Source organism: Lycium ferocissimum, chromosome 3 (assembly GCF_029784015.1).
Source record: "Lycium ferocissimum isolate CSIRO_LF1 chromosome 3, AGI_CSIRO_Lferr_CH_V1, whole genome shotgun sequence".
Classification (NCBI taxonomy): domain Eukaryota; kingdom Viridiplantae; phylum Streptophyta; class Magnoliopsida; order Solanales; family Solanaceae; genus Lycium; species Lycium ferocissimum.
Genome location: NC_081344.1, coordinates 57,893,108 through 57,908,272, shown reverse-complemented (window position 1 = coordinate 57,908,272; position 15,165 = coordinate 57,893,108). Strand labels below are relative to the sequence as shown.

General features: G+C 37.2%; 1 protein-coding gene across 2 annotated transcripts; it reads left to right on the top strand.

Moving 5' to 3' along the window:
* The first annotated feature begins 219 nt into the window (after positions 1-219).
* LOC132051142 (uncharacterized) lies at positions 220-5,493 on the top strand. 2 transcript variants are annotated; one of them, XR_009413600.1, is made up of 2 exons: positions 220-275; positions 5,211-5,493. XR_009413600.1 is itself a non-coding variant. In XM_059442412.1 (2 exons), the coding sequence occupies exons 1-2, from the start codon at positions 5,061-5,063 to the stop codon at positions 5,463-5,465; spliced, it is 327 nt and encodes a 108-aa protein (XP_059298395.1). In that variant the 5' UTR covers positions 5,046-5,060; the 3' UTR covers positions 5,466-5,493. The 2 variants fall into 2 exon arrangements, 1 of the variants encoding a protein (XP_059298395.1); XM_059442412.1 differs by lacking the exon at positions 220-275 and adding an exon at positions 5,046-5,132.
* The last annotated feature ends 9,672 nt before the right edge of the window (positions 5,494-15,165 follow it).

Genomic DNA, 15,165 nt, shown 5'->3' with positions numbered 1-15,165 from the left:
GCAAAGTTAAAATCCGAAAATATACGTAAATCTTGTCGTTTCGAGTGATATTGAAGATTAGTTGTACAAAGGTACACGATTCTTGTTGTTCTCGTTAGGGTTTGTGTAGATTTCGATCTGTTGCAAAAAATTAATCTTTAACTTCGTTTTCTTTTTTTTCTTTTTTTTTTGGTGTAAATGGTAACTGAATCTTGTAATTTTTCATTTGTTTATAATTTTAGGTTTTGTGAAGAAAATGGACGATGTGTTTGTGACTCTGAGGTTTAACCACGGAGGTAATTTAGAAAAAACCCCTCGTATTAAGTATGTTGGAGGTAGTGTGAGATTATTTTGATGTTGATCTTGATAAATTCTCTTATTTTGAGCTTGTTTACTATGTTAAAGAAATCGGTTATAATGTTTCATCTTGTTGTGTATATATCAGACCACCTAAATGTCGATTTGTAGTAGAAGTTAAAAGTGATAGGGACATTATTGGTATTGCACCTCAATTAAAAAACGGAGATATTGTTGTAATTTTCGACTCATCTTGTTGAGGAACCTATTGTGGTCCCCCCTTGCTCTTCCACCTATTACCCCGTGGGTGGGGAATCTTTCTACTGCTTTTGATAACCCCCGCATGTGAAGATATAAATGAAAAGGTAGGGGCGGTGAGGGTAGTCAAACATTTGGGGGTAGTGAAGGCTTAGGGTTTGAAGAATTTGGTCTTGATGAACCCTTGGGTGGGCATAAATTCGGCTACATCGTTGCTCATTGCCACTTACTCGCCGCGGATGATGATGATGATTCCGACTTAGAAAGTGAGAGTGAATGCGAGTGAGTCGACAATGTAGTGGTAGAGGAAGGTGAAGAAGAAGAATTTGATAGTGATGTTCATGAGGAGGATAGGAATCTAAGGAAAGATAGGGTGGCTCTAAAATCAAAAAAGAAGAAAGATAAGGCTAAGAGATGCGAAGGGATAGATTTAGGGCCAAAGGGTGTAGATATGGGACATGATGAATATTTATCTAGAAGTAAGAGTACTTTTGAAGGAAAATTGGGTGGGGATGAGCCATTTTATGACTCGGATGAAACGTTAGCTTTGAAATAGGAACCGATGATGAAGTCGATGACGAAGGTGTGGTTGAAAAGCCTACAAAAAAGTCAAGGAGACCAAAAAGAATTAGAAATAGGGTTATTTTTTATCACGAGTGTAAAGAAATAGTTTGGGAGACTGGTCTTGCATTTGAAAGTGCTAAGCAGTTTAGGAAAGCACTTACTAGGTATGCAGTTCAAGAACATGTAGAGTTGGATAAATATGTCAATGAACCAACTAGGGTGAGGTAAAAAAGTCTTTTGGCTATCGTCCATGGTTATTGTTTGCCGATTACGATTCTAGAACAAATGATTTTGTTGTGAAGAATTATAATCATTCCTGAAGTGCAATGGCACAACAAAGAACAAGTTGGTAAATTCTTTGTATATTTCGAAAGGTACAAGGATAGAATTATTTACGAACCTAGCATTAGAATTTTTGAGCTTCAAAATTTGGTAAGAAAGGAATTGGAGGTGTATATTGGTAGGATTGTGGCAAGGAAAGCCGAAGCATTGTTTTGCAACAAATCATGGGTGACAATGTAGAGGAGTTCAAAAGAATTTTGGATTATAGGGATGAGCTTTTAAGGACTAATCCGGGTAGCACATGTGTGGTTAAGAATTTTGAGTGAAGAAACTTTTGAAGGTGGAATCAAAAGGTTTCAGTCCTTTTATATATGTTTTGATGCCATGAAGAAGGCATTCAAGGCTGGTTGTAGGAGAGCAATTGGGTTGGATGGGTGTTTTTAAAAGGTGTTAGTAAAGGGCAATTGCTTGTGGTACATGTTTGTAAGGATGGGAACAACCGAGATGCTGCTTGGGCGATTGTTGAAGTTGAGAATACTTTTACTTGGAGATGGTTTGTCAACATTCTAAGGCATGATCTTGAGCTTGGGGATGGGACTGATTTGACAACTCTTTCGGATATGCAAGGTAATGTATTCTTGGTTATTGATTTCGAATTTTTTTTCATTCTCTTTAACTTATCTTTCTCTCTGTCACCTAATATTTTTTTACATGTTATTGTAGGTCGGATATAGCCATTAAGGATCTGTTGCCAAATGCAGAACAAAGAATGTGTGCAAGACATGTGCTTGCCAATTTTTCCAAAAAATGGAAAGGCATAGAGATTAGAAACTGCTTCTGGAGATGTGCTAAGTCCACATATGAGCAGGAGTTGCAAAAAAATTTGGATCATATGGAGAAGTTAGGTGATGGAATAAATGGAGATTTGTTGTATTACAACATAGATAGGTGGTCCAAGGTCTACTTTAAATACCTCAGCTGTTGTGATAGTGTTGACAACAACATGGCCGAGAGTTTTAATTCCTGGATTTTGGGGCCAAGGCACAAGACCATTATCACAATGCTTGAGGAAATTAGAGTCAAAATGATGAGAAGGGTAGGACAACTAAGAGAGTTTTCTGAGACTTGGATAACAAACATCAGCCCAATGGCTTTGAAGGTATTGCAAGAGAACACATCAAAGTCAATGAAGTGTACTCTTGAATGGAATGGTGAATATGGCTTTGAGGTCAAGGACAGCTGGGGTAATAAATTCATAGTAAATACGAACAAGAATACTTGCACTTGTAGATCTTGGATCGCTGAAAGGTATTCCCTGCTGTCATGCCATAGCTGCACTTCATTTCAGAAAATTGGAACCTATTGACTATGTTGCACATTGGTACACTAAGGACACTTACCTGAAAACATACAACTCATTCATTCAACCTGTTACTAATATGGCAATGTGGCCAAAGACAACCAATCCTCCTTGTTCCTCCCACTCGATATTAAAAAAGTCGCCTGCAGGTAGGCCAAGGAAGTGTAGAAGAAAGGAGCAGACAGAAAACAAGACAGGGAAGCTGTCAAAAAGAGGTGTTGAGATGACCTGCAGCTTGTGCCATGCAAAGGGTCACAATAAGAAGGGTTGTCCTATGAATCCACAATCTGTGAGAGGCAGAGGAAGGGCGGCGGGGGAGAGGGACAAGTACTAGTTCAACAAGGTCAAGTGTTGGTTCTTCTACAGTACCAAGTAATTCCCAACCAAGTAGAGGAAGGGGAAGACCAAGTCAACAGCTGTGACTGCAATTTTGCCCTGTATTGACATTCGTTTCTTGCAATATTAAGAACCGTGGAAATACGATTTTGCTTGTATATTTCCGGTTTTACGGCATTTCTGGTTTCCTGGTGTTGTGCATGACATTAAATGCATAGAGAAGGCCCAGTTCATCTGCAATTTTGTGTATAACACTAAATGCAGTAAACAGATTTGATCAGTGTTTACACATTTCAGCAGTGTGCGTTGAGCAGTGTACACATTTGAGCAGTCAAAATGCATTGAATGCTTAAAATTTGCCCTTCGGCTAACACCCATAGGTTTCAGGTTCGAACCCACGCGCAGGCAAAATTTTAAAAAAAATTCGCAAGGCAGAGTTTAAATTTCGCTATGCCGGACCCGGCATACTTTTGTTAAGGAATTACCAAAGTTATGCGGACCAGCATACTTATGCCTTTGGGGGACGTAAGTATGCGGGTCCGGCATAACTTTGATAATTCCTTCACAAAGTTAAGCACGTCCCGCATAAAAGTTTATGGATAAAGTGGATCCATGCCTACTATGTCGAGTAGGATTTGACCAATTTAACGATGCTTGGCCGGACTATATATTGGATGGTTAGACAAATTATTGGTTCTTGGAGAATCCTGGAGCAAGTGCATACTTCTTCTCAACCTGGAAAAGCTTGATTCGAACTAAATTCTTGCAATTATTAGGTAATCCTGAAAGAGTCAACTGAAAATTTATGGTGTTTCAACATGCCACTCGATTAAAATATATTTCACAATGTGATTGTGCTTACATGGAAGGCTAGCATTGGGATCGCTAATAGGATCATACAATGGGGCTTGAGTGTAGAACCAATTTGTGTTATGTGCAAGTGTTGTGATGAAGAAAGTTTGCCCATTAAAAGTATGCCCCCACCCGCATAACTTTGTGAAGGAATTATCAAAGTTATGCGGACCCGCATACTTATGCCATATCGGCGGACTTGGCATAAGTATCTGATCCCGGCATAACTTTGATAATTCCTTCACAAAGTTATGCCGTCCGGATAAAAGTTTATGGATAAAGTGGATCCATGCCTACTATGTCAAAGAGTAGGATTTGGACCAATTTAATGTTGCTTGGCCGAACATATTGGATGGTTAGACAAATTATTGGTTCTTGGAGAATCCTGGAGCAGTGCATACTTTCTTCTCAACTTTGGAAAAAGCTTGATTCGAACTAAATTCTTGCAATTATTAGGTAATCCTGAAAGAGTCAACTGAAAATTTATGGTGTTTCAACATGCCACTCGACCAAAATATATTTCACAATGTGATTGTGCTTACATGGAAGGCGATCGCTAATAGGATCATACAATGGGGGCTTGAGTGTAGAACCAATTTGTGTTATGTGCAAGTGTTGTGATGAAGAAAGTTTGCCCATTAAAAGTATGCCCCCACCGGCATAACTTTGTGAAGAAATTATCAAAGTTATGCCGGACCCGGCATACTTATGCCAAGTCTGCCCATAAGGTATGAGTATGCCGGGTTCGGCATAAAATTTGTAATTCCTTAACAAAAGTATGCCGGGTCCGGCATACACGCGATTCAACCCTTGTCTTGCGATTTTTTTTTTAATTTTTGCTTGAGCGAGGGTTCGAACTCAGAACCTGCGCGAAGGAAAAAAATTAAAGACCAGCAATATGAGGGGCATAATTTAAAGACCACAAATATGAGGGGCAAAATTTAAAGACCACCCCAAAAGAAGGGCACTCCGCGCAAAAAATTGATGAATCCGAGACATCATTAAGTACTTGATCACACTAACACTATAACTCAACTCAACTATAAATAGGCCTTCTTTCCATTTCACTTTCACTCAACTCAAATAACTTCTTAACACATATAGTGACATTAAAAGGCAGCCTTCATCTAAGATGGATGAAATGGAAATGGCCGCATGTTTTGACAAAGAATTGACGAAATCGTACGTCGAAAAAGACGATTTCGTAAGTCTTGTCGTATTATATATTTTCAATTGTTCTTTTACCTCTTTTGGTAATAACATTTTTTTTTTTTTTTTACAGATCCTTCCAACTGACATACTGGAATTTCTTCCAAACACCGACAAGGACGCTGTTGTTCATTACGACGATCATGAGTATAATATGAAATACAAGGTTGGCGTATACACGCGCCTCGCTCAAGGTTGGAAAGCCTTCATTGATGCTGCCGGATTAGGGATAGGAGATGTGTTGTGTTTTAAGGCATGTTTAGATGAGAACCGCATAGTATTTTTTGTTCATGTAAAGGAGGATCCGGAGATAGTAATGATAGATTAGGTTTCCGCATTCTCTATTTAAAGTAATTTATAAAATTTCTCGACTTATGCTATCATTTTCAAGGTAATATTTTCCATAACAACAAAATTCTTCAACAAGAGCATAAAGTTCTTCCATGACATTTACATTACAACAAGACCATAAAGTTCTTACATTACCTACTACGCGATTACAACATACAACAACATAAATTCGGTTGATTAACGAAGCGCCAAAAAAGCCAATAAATATTCCCCACGAAATCAAAAGCAACATCCTTGTATTTGCAAGTTTCTCCTCCAAGTTTAGAACTTTTTTCAAGTCAAATTGCTGTTTACTCTTCAAGCCAATTAATTCCTCCTTCATTTTGTTAACTTCATTTAGATGTCTAGCCTCAATGGCAATTAATTCTTCTTGCAATTTGTCCCTTTCGATCTTGACCGCATCTAACAACGACGTCAAACTTTGAACATTATTCCACTGCATCTCAGGAAACAATTCATCTTCCCATTCCCAAAATCCACAAGAATTGCCCTTAGGCCTCGGACATTTGTAGAATTTCCGTCCGGGATTACTAGGAGTCGATGAAGTGAGGTGTTTTGCAATGGTGCCACAATTACATTTTACGTGAGATGAACAGCTACCTTGAGACATTTATGAACCCACAAAATTTTCGAATTAGAACACGGAAGCGATTATGGACAGAAATTTGGAGGAGAAATTTGATGGAGAAATTTCGTGGAGGAAGAATACATATATGAAGGAGCAATGGTGTGAGCAAGAGGAATTTCATGAATGGGGGAAAAAAAAATGGGGCTGATTGAAGGTGATGAAGATGAAGATGAAGTTGAACTTAGGGTTCTAAAGGGTGGTGGGTCGGGTTGGGATTAAAAAGGGGGAACGAATTATAATCGTTCCCCAGTCGTTTTGTATTAAAAAAAAAAAAAACGTTAACAAAAATTAATTAACGCGCGGGTGTGGCGCTGTCAAACACGCGCCCAGGTCTGGGCCACTAGAGGGGGAAGATAATTAAATCGTAAGTTGTTAAGGGGGGTAAATAAATAGAAGTTAAGTTTAGTTTCCAAACTGAGTTTTCATGCCAAGTTCAGGGGTTAAATGATGTCTTTTCTCTATTTTGTCACACAGATGATTACGATAGCCTTATCGGCTCATGCAATATGTCCAGCATATTTATATAGATGGGTCTTTCAAATTAATTTATACATGCATGTTTCCTTATGAGTTCATAGAGAATCACATAATGGCCCTATCAACCCACCCATGTTTATATTCAGGTCAGATATATGTCAGATGGTGCTTGACTAGTACGGTCAGGTGCCCGTCATGGTCCTCCAGTTCGGGTAGTGACATAAATATTTAATAGTGTTGGTAACAATAGTAATATTAGTGTTATAGTATTGAGCCCACGTAATTTTCCCAATTAGAGCTTTGTATATTATTTAAGTTGGCCCACCGTTTAAATTATGTAAATTGTAGGGTATGTAGACCATATATTTATAGGTGTATGTATTCTTTGTAGGTCTTGAACACATGCAAGCATGCCTAAGTAATCATTACTGTGAGATGGAGGGAAAAACATTGGTTATGAGCTCATGGTGACATAGGGGTAAAAATGTCATTTTACATATGTCTTTGATGGGTTGTGCCAAAGTGGGTTGTGCCATTTAACAGCACTCTTACTTTTTAGACTCAAATATACAAAATAGGATTATATAAGAAGTGCGGGAAAAGCAGCTGAAACAGAGAGGTCTTCGTTGACATCTCTGCTTTGAAATATCACATGCTTGTGTCATTCTGACATACCAGTTTCTTCTACTTTGTGTCATTTTCTGATCTATATCAAAAGCTATTTGGCTGTTTATTGCCACGTGGCATGTCCGTCATGTCCTTACGTGACTTTTTTTTGTTAAGAAAAAAATACTCCCTCCATCCCATAATAAGTATTACCTTAGCCAAAAGAATTCGTCCCATAATAAGTGTCACCTTAGGAAACCAAAATATAAATTGGCTAGTTTTTTCCAACTCTACCCTTAGACAAAAAATGACAAGTTAAAGTAATAGCTAAATGAAGATTGGAAAAGCCACATAGTAACTTGGTATTGTTGGATTCCCAATATCAAACGGATCACTACTTGTGCATACTATAATCAAGAGGAAAAGTTTATGTTTATTATATAGGAATAATTTAGTAAACTTCATATTGCATTATTAATTTCTTAATATGCGTGTTTTTTGTTAAGGTGACACTTATTATTGAACGGAGAGAGTAGTATTTATTTATAAACTAAAGTAGTAGATACATAAGAGTGGATAACGCTTGGATTAGCAAAACGTCTTCGTTGACATCTCTGCTTCGGAATATGTCATGCTTGTTTCACTCTGACATACCGGGGTCTTCTACTTTGCGTCAATTTCTGACCTATGTCAAAAGCTATTTGACTGTTTAGTGCCACGTGGCATGTCCTTACACGACCTTTTTTGTTAAGCAAAAGATATTTATTTATAAACTATGTTGTTGATACATAAGAGTTGATAATATTAGGTATTTTTTTAGGAGGTCAAGTTACATATTCCCTCCTATTTACCTTTCAGATTCTAATATACAATATAGGAGTCTATGCTTAACCTGAAATCACATGCCAGTATAGTCTGAATGATGGCTTTTATTTAAAAATAGAATAAAATACTCACCAATACACATAAAAGTCCTCATATTTTCCTTTTGAGAATATAAATGTGCGTGCGCGCACATATATATATTTATAAAGTCGGTTTGGTTCGATTTGTTCAGTTAAATTACTTAAATCAAAACTAAATATTGTCTGTTTTTAAAATTTAAAACCAAACGAGATCAAACCTAGAAAATGTAAGTTTCCTTTTTTTATTTATTTGATTCGGTTTTTGATTTTCTATGAAGAACCTTACTTGATCTCTTGTATTGCACCTTCGACCTCTTTTTCTTCGTTTTTCAAACAATTTGTCATGACCCAATATCATAAGTCATGAAGGCACTAACTCCCACCAAGTTAGTAAGCCATCCACAACCCGCTAGAACAATTTAATACAGGAATTAAAGCGGAAAAAGAAATCATTCAAGTTATTTCAAATACTAGTTATCCTTATTTTCATAAAACACGAAAATAGAGGTACAACGGTCCCCGAATCTGGTGTCACTAGTACAATAACGACTAAATGAAGTATAAGTCTAGGCATACATCTGGAAAGTACAACTTACATCCGGAAAGAACATAAGTTGTCCGAAATAAAAGACAATAATAAAGATAACTGAAGAAGATCCGGTGCCATGGATCAACTGATGGCTCACCCCGAATCGTCCAGATGACTATCACAACAGTCGGCAGCGTCTCGAACTCCACTCGTACCAGGAATAGAATCTGCACACGAAAAGAGTGCAGCAAGTGTAGCATGAGTACGGGGAACAACGAGTACTCAGCAGCATCGTCGACCGACCCTAACGAAAACGGAGACGAGGGCTGGCCTACGATTACTACTTCCAAACTTAACTGCCATTAGTTCACAATACTAATAATAATAATAATATATCAAGCTGTGATAATCTCAGTACAATCCTATGCGAAGCTTCTAATCCATAAGTACATCAAGTAACCGAATAAGCAACTAAGTTCTTGGTTTATCAAGAAATCAAATAAGCCGTCAATCATCCAAAGCCTAAAAAGGCAATCCAAACCACGATCAAGGCATAATAGACAATCAACTTGTTCAAACCTGTTACACCTCAAAAAAAAATTGCGTCGTTTGTGTCGTAAGTAAACTAACGCAAGCCCGGAGAGGTTATGGGACCCTTATAAGGTTAAGGAATACTTTTAACAAGTGTTAAGAAAGTGTATAAAAGTTTCGAGATTAAGCGAATCGAAGGAATTAAGTCCGTCGAAAATTTGGGAAAAACTTGGTAGAAATTTTGGTCCAACTTGAGAGAGGCATATCTCCTATAATATGAGGAGTTATGGAATTCATAATCTATGTAAATTCAAGTTCAGCGAGTCTTCTTTCTAATTCAATCGGAAAATCACAATTTTGAAGTACGGGATGTACTTTGAAGTACGGCCCGCACTTTGCCCGAAATTTTCAGAATGTTGAAAGTCGGTGAAAACTTTCTATAAATTGATTTTCACGACTTGGGGTCATTTTATTTCATCAAAACAGACCCTTATAGACCCCTTAAGCTCTCCCAACCATTTCTAATCATCTCCAATCATCCTAAAACTTTCCAAGAGAAGATCAAACCTTAAAAACCTAAGTTAATTTATGGAAGGTGGATGTTCTTCCTTTCAATTGGAGTTGTGGTGATTAGGTTTTGGAGCAAGTTGTGTGGGTTGAAATTCTTCAAATATAAGGTATGTGCTTCATCCTATCTCTTATTTTGAGTTGATTTGAAGGTTTACCAAGTCTTGAAAGTGAAAATAGTTATGGAGAAAATATCATAAAGTGTTGTGTTGTAGTTGTTGAGTTCATGGACTGTTTTGAGCATGTTTTGGTTGTGTTGTTGAGTTAATTTCCATGTATATGGATAGTATCTAATGTTGTTGGTGTGTTGATGAGATTATGCTCCTTGATTGGGAAGAAAGGAAGTGTATATTGTTATTGTATACTTGGGGTTATTTGATGTATATTCTTCGTAAGGGCAGTGAAGAGGGTATTTAAAGGACTTTTGTAATCTTGTTGTTGTTATTGTGGGTTGTTGTACGTGTTGAGGTGATTGGATTGTAAGGGGAAATCCTGCCCTTTTTACTCTAGAATCAAGTTATCGTTGATATACGTGATGTACTAGCACCATCTAAGTTTATATATGTATTCCTTGTTATAGGGTTGGCGTGCTAGTTGTAAGTAGCCCAATTGTTGGATTGCATGGAAGACTTGAGGTATGTTAAGGCTGTCCCTTTCTTTCTTATGGCATGAACCTATCAATACAAACTCATACCAATGATAGCTATAATGTCCTTATTTCTAGAAATGCTAGAAGCTTATGGTTCTTGAAGTTCTTATGATATTGTTGATAATTGTCTCATGATTATTTATCTTTATCCTATGGTTATTGATCTTATTTATTGATGTTGATCTCATCTTATAGTTATTATTCCTTCAAGGTGAGATATGTTCATGATGATAGTTCCATAATGATAATCGGAGGTTTACCGACCGTATGTCACTCCGATAGAGTCATAGCTTTTCTTTAGGGCTCTCATGCATGCTTTATATATATGTATGTATTTTCTTACACTGAGTCGTGCTATAATCGGTCGGGCAGGCACGTAGACGTGCACACCACTGCAGTGGGTAGGTTATGATATTACCTTGGACGCAGGATGATGATGATATTATGATAACACTGAGCCTATACGGCTAGGTACAGTATTATATATGTATGTATGAATTTTTTTTTAAAAAAAACTAAGCATGCATGACATTTAAAACTAAGCATGCATGACATCCACCTTAAGAGGCATTCAGAGGTAAAAGTTGATCTGTTTTATCTTATGTTATCTTCATACTTTCATTATGTTGTTACTCATGCCTTACATACTCAGTACATTATTCGTACTGACGTTTTTTGCTTGTGGACGCTGCGTTCATGCCCGCATGTAGACAGGGAGACGGTTCAGACTCATAGGCTGTCTTCTCAGTTGTACAGGAGCACTCCACTTGTTCCGGAGCTGCAGTCCAATTGGTATGATCCTTTTTGTGTACAGATGGGTACGGGGAGGTCCTGTCCCGTCCTTTTTATGTTACGCACTCCAATAGAGGCTCGTAGACAAATATGCCTAGTCAGATGTCCCATGACCTTCTCGGTCTATGTTTTATTGTATCATCGTTCTGATAGCCTTGTCGGCATGTATACTTGGGATCAGCTTGATGATGTATGTATAATATCTTTTGGGCTTGTGTCCCATACAGTTTACGATATTTATGAGTTAGCATGATGACCCACTAAGTATGGATATGAGATGCATGTATGTTTTGTGGTGCTCGATAGGTTAGCTCTAGATGCTCGTCATGGCCCTCCGGTTGGGTCATGACAAAAGTGGTATCAGAGCAATTTTGTCCTAGGGTTGTCTACAAGCCGTGTCCAGTAGAGTCTTGTTTATGGGTATGAAGCGCGCCACACTTATAAACAGGAGGCTGCAAGTCATATAGGATGGTTACCCTTCTTTGTATCCTAGATCGTGCTATAGAGCTGAGTTATAGGGTGTAAATCTTCAACCCTGACCTCTTTTGTTTTACAGTTTGACGACGACTCTTTCAAAAAAGACTACGGGTGATTTGAGGATTTTAATGATGACAGGGGGAAGAATAAGTTACTCTTTAGAGGAAGACCCAAGTGAGGATGTATCCTTCATTGAGACAGACCCATCTAAGATCGTGTCTTCTATGGAAACAGATCCGTCAGAGTTCAGGACCAGAGCAGCTAATGATGGAAGGTATATTTGTCGCTTTGATAAAGTGTTAAAATTAAGTAAGTATGATTTTGATATGTTTTATGTTATGCAACACCGGTAAGCCATAATGCCCCAATGATTATATTAAGGAAAGGAGAAAGAGAAATATTAAAGAGGAACCTTAAGTCAAATTTGTGGTTAGACGATGGGTTAAAAATTGTGAATGTGTTGATAGAATGGTGGAAGAAGATATGTTGTGGTAATAAGGCAATGATATAGTAAAGCAGGAAAGGTATGTGTGGGGAACATAATGTAACGACCCGTTTGGTCGTTATTGCGTTTTTACCGTTTTTGTCCCAAGAAAAAATCAAGACTTTAACACCACAGGACATCAACTCCATCCTTTAGACAACTTTAGTTTCAAAGGTGTTTTACAGGATAATCTAAATGTTCTTGTGATTCAGAGTACCAAACAACATTAAGCAATACAAAGCAAAGACCTAGTTAAATGAGCTATGGACTTACAATTTATTCATGTGAAAACATATATGGCATTTTAAAATAGTGTTGCAGCTTTAATCTGATGATATAAATTTAAAAAGAGCACACAAACCAAAACAAATATGACTTCTCATACTAACAAAAAGTGAACATGTACCTAACAACTCTTTAAGAATCAGTCAAGTGTATAGCAAAGATCATGAACCCATCAAATAGATTTAAGGAAAAACAAAAGACATGATCAATCAGTATAAATTAGCTGACCTCAGAACACATGTAAGTATTTAAACAATTATCAGTTTTAGCCCCAAATGAGCCAGTAAAATAACTCTACATATTAACAGAGACTAATGATCTTAGACAGGGCAAGTACTCAGTCATGGTTAATACATTATACAAACTAGTTTGAAGTAAACATCTAGATAGGATCAATTAGAGATTTCATATTTTCCCTAATCCTACTTAAACAAAAAGGGATCAATACAAGTATGAGCAATCAATTTGGTTTCAATGCATAAGCAATTAAACTAGGCTAATAACAACTAAATGACATGATTAACATTCAAACAGCCCTAAACTAAAGCTAAAGACAAAATTAAACTAAATCATATAACAGCAATAAATACATAACTATTAAAAAACTTCACTAAAGGAAAAAGAAGTACCTTTTTGAAGTGCAGCATGTTGTCGAGAATGAACTTGGAAGGTGTTTCTCCTCAAACCCCAATTGCTCAAAGCCACACGAACAAGAAAAAAAGAGAAAATATTTAAAAACTTAACTTAACTCAGGAAAATTAAAGTTTCAAAGCAAGTATGCCAAAAACTTAAGTGCTCCGAGTTTTTTATGTGAATATGGATGATATTCAGTGTTCAGGTCCCCTCCAAATGGTAGAATTGGGGTTCTTTATATAGAACCCCCAAATTTCTCAAACCCTAGTCCCAAATCGATGTGGGACATTTCACCACATCTCAGAATAGGCCTTTGCTTCACAAATTAAAGGCCATGATTTACTCATGCAACATATCAAAGGTCAGGATCGACCCAATATTGGGTCAATCCACTTGGTTCTTCACGAACCAATGGAAACCCAGTATTCAAATCACAAGAAAACAAAATCAATTAAAGAAATTCACGCTAGCCGTTTGAAGAATGCAGAAAAAGTGAAAAGGGAAAGGAGATATACCGTGTTTGGGGGTCGTTCAATGATGGTGTGACGAGATAGGATAAGAGCAATTAATGCTCTTACCCAAAAAATACGAGCATAGACTGAGGCGAGGTGGGGTTGCCTGACACCTTGCCATTTCCGGTAACTTCGTGACGAGGAGAGGAATTCTCTCTCAGGCGGCGCTAGGGTTTGTAACAAAACCTTGTGCCTTGTTGAAATGGCTGAAAAGGGGTTGTTTGGTTTATATATTTTCACGTTGTTGGGCCGGGTCAAGTCCAAACGGACTGGGCTCGACCAGCAAAACAAGGTGGTAGGGGCCTGATTTGTCACATATATATATATATATATATATATATATATATATATATATATATATATATATATATGATATACATGCTCATGTATATTCATGTATATATGGGTATATGGGCGGGGAAAATATACAAAATTAACAAGTAGCCAAATTTAAACAATGTCCATTAATTGAACATTTTAATTATGAACACGTTATAAGTAATTGACTAATTAAAAGCTAATTTTGAAAAAATTACCTTAATTGAATTAAGCTATGAAATTGGCTATTTCAATTATGGCCATAATCGACTGACAATTGATTATTTCAATTGTAGCCACTACTAGTCACGTAACCAGCAATTTATGGAATTAACCATAATTAAATACCCAATTAATTATGATAAATGCCAAATTAAGAATTGAGGGGTAAAATAATTAATTCATTTAATTAATCAGACTCCTTGAACTAAACAGGATAAAATATTTGCCAATTGATTTTTGATAATTCAAGCAATTAAATAAATAATTATTTTAAACTATTTTCTTGATTAAATTTAGCAAATGTATCATAATTGTTGCAAATTAATTTCCAAATGATTTATAACATTATAGAAATTATTTTACCAAATAAGAATGGTAAAGTATTATCTAAATAATTTTATAAAATCATTTTGACTTCAAAAAATACATGTTTCACTCTATTTAATATTCAAGGACTCTGGATAATTAAAATAAATTGTGGGAGGTCAAAAATTAGGTGTCAACACTCCTTCAGGTTTCCCCTTCATAATAGGTCTGCTACCTCATAACGCAAATGCTTGCAATCTTCGGTCAAGTGTCCGGGAAGGGTGTGGAATTCACACCATAGTTGTACGTCGCATCTATTTGGATTAGACCGTGTTGCTATCGAAAACCTTGCTTCCTTCATATTTTTCATGGCCATGACCAATTCCCCAGCTTCCATATTGAAATTGTATGAAGCCACGCTTGGAGGGCTCGAGTCGACTGAGGGTTTCTTGGGCTGGCCTTGATCATACCGCGGTCTTTGGGTCCCCACGTCTCCCCTAGGAGGGGGACGAGCCGTATATGTTCATACCAATCTCGCGGGTTCTTTTGTCTACCGAGGTAGGTATTCACAGGTCTCTCCTGCGGCTTACTTTTCATTTCTATCGGGGGTTCGGTTCGGAGGTCGTCTTCTATCCTCATCTTGGTCGTGTATCAATTGTTAACCTCATTCTAAGACTTGGCCGGGAACTCCCTCAAGCTTTCTTTCAACTTTCTCGATGCCTCTGAACCATTGTTGTTTAATCCACCCACGAATGC

Excerpts from the sequence above, each read along its gene's own strand:
- LOC132051142 (XM_059442412.1), top strand. The coding sequence starts at position 5,061 with ATGGATGAAATGGAAATGGCCGCATGTTTTGACAAAGAATTGACGAAA. Across the intron at positions 5,133-5,210 it reads ACGTCGAAAAAGACGATTTC|ATCCTTCCAACTGACATACT; the intron begins GTAAGTCTTGTC and ends TTTTTTTTACAG.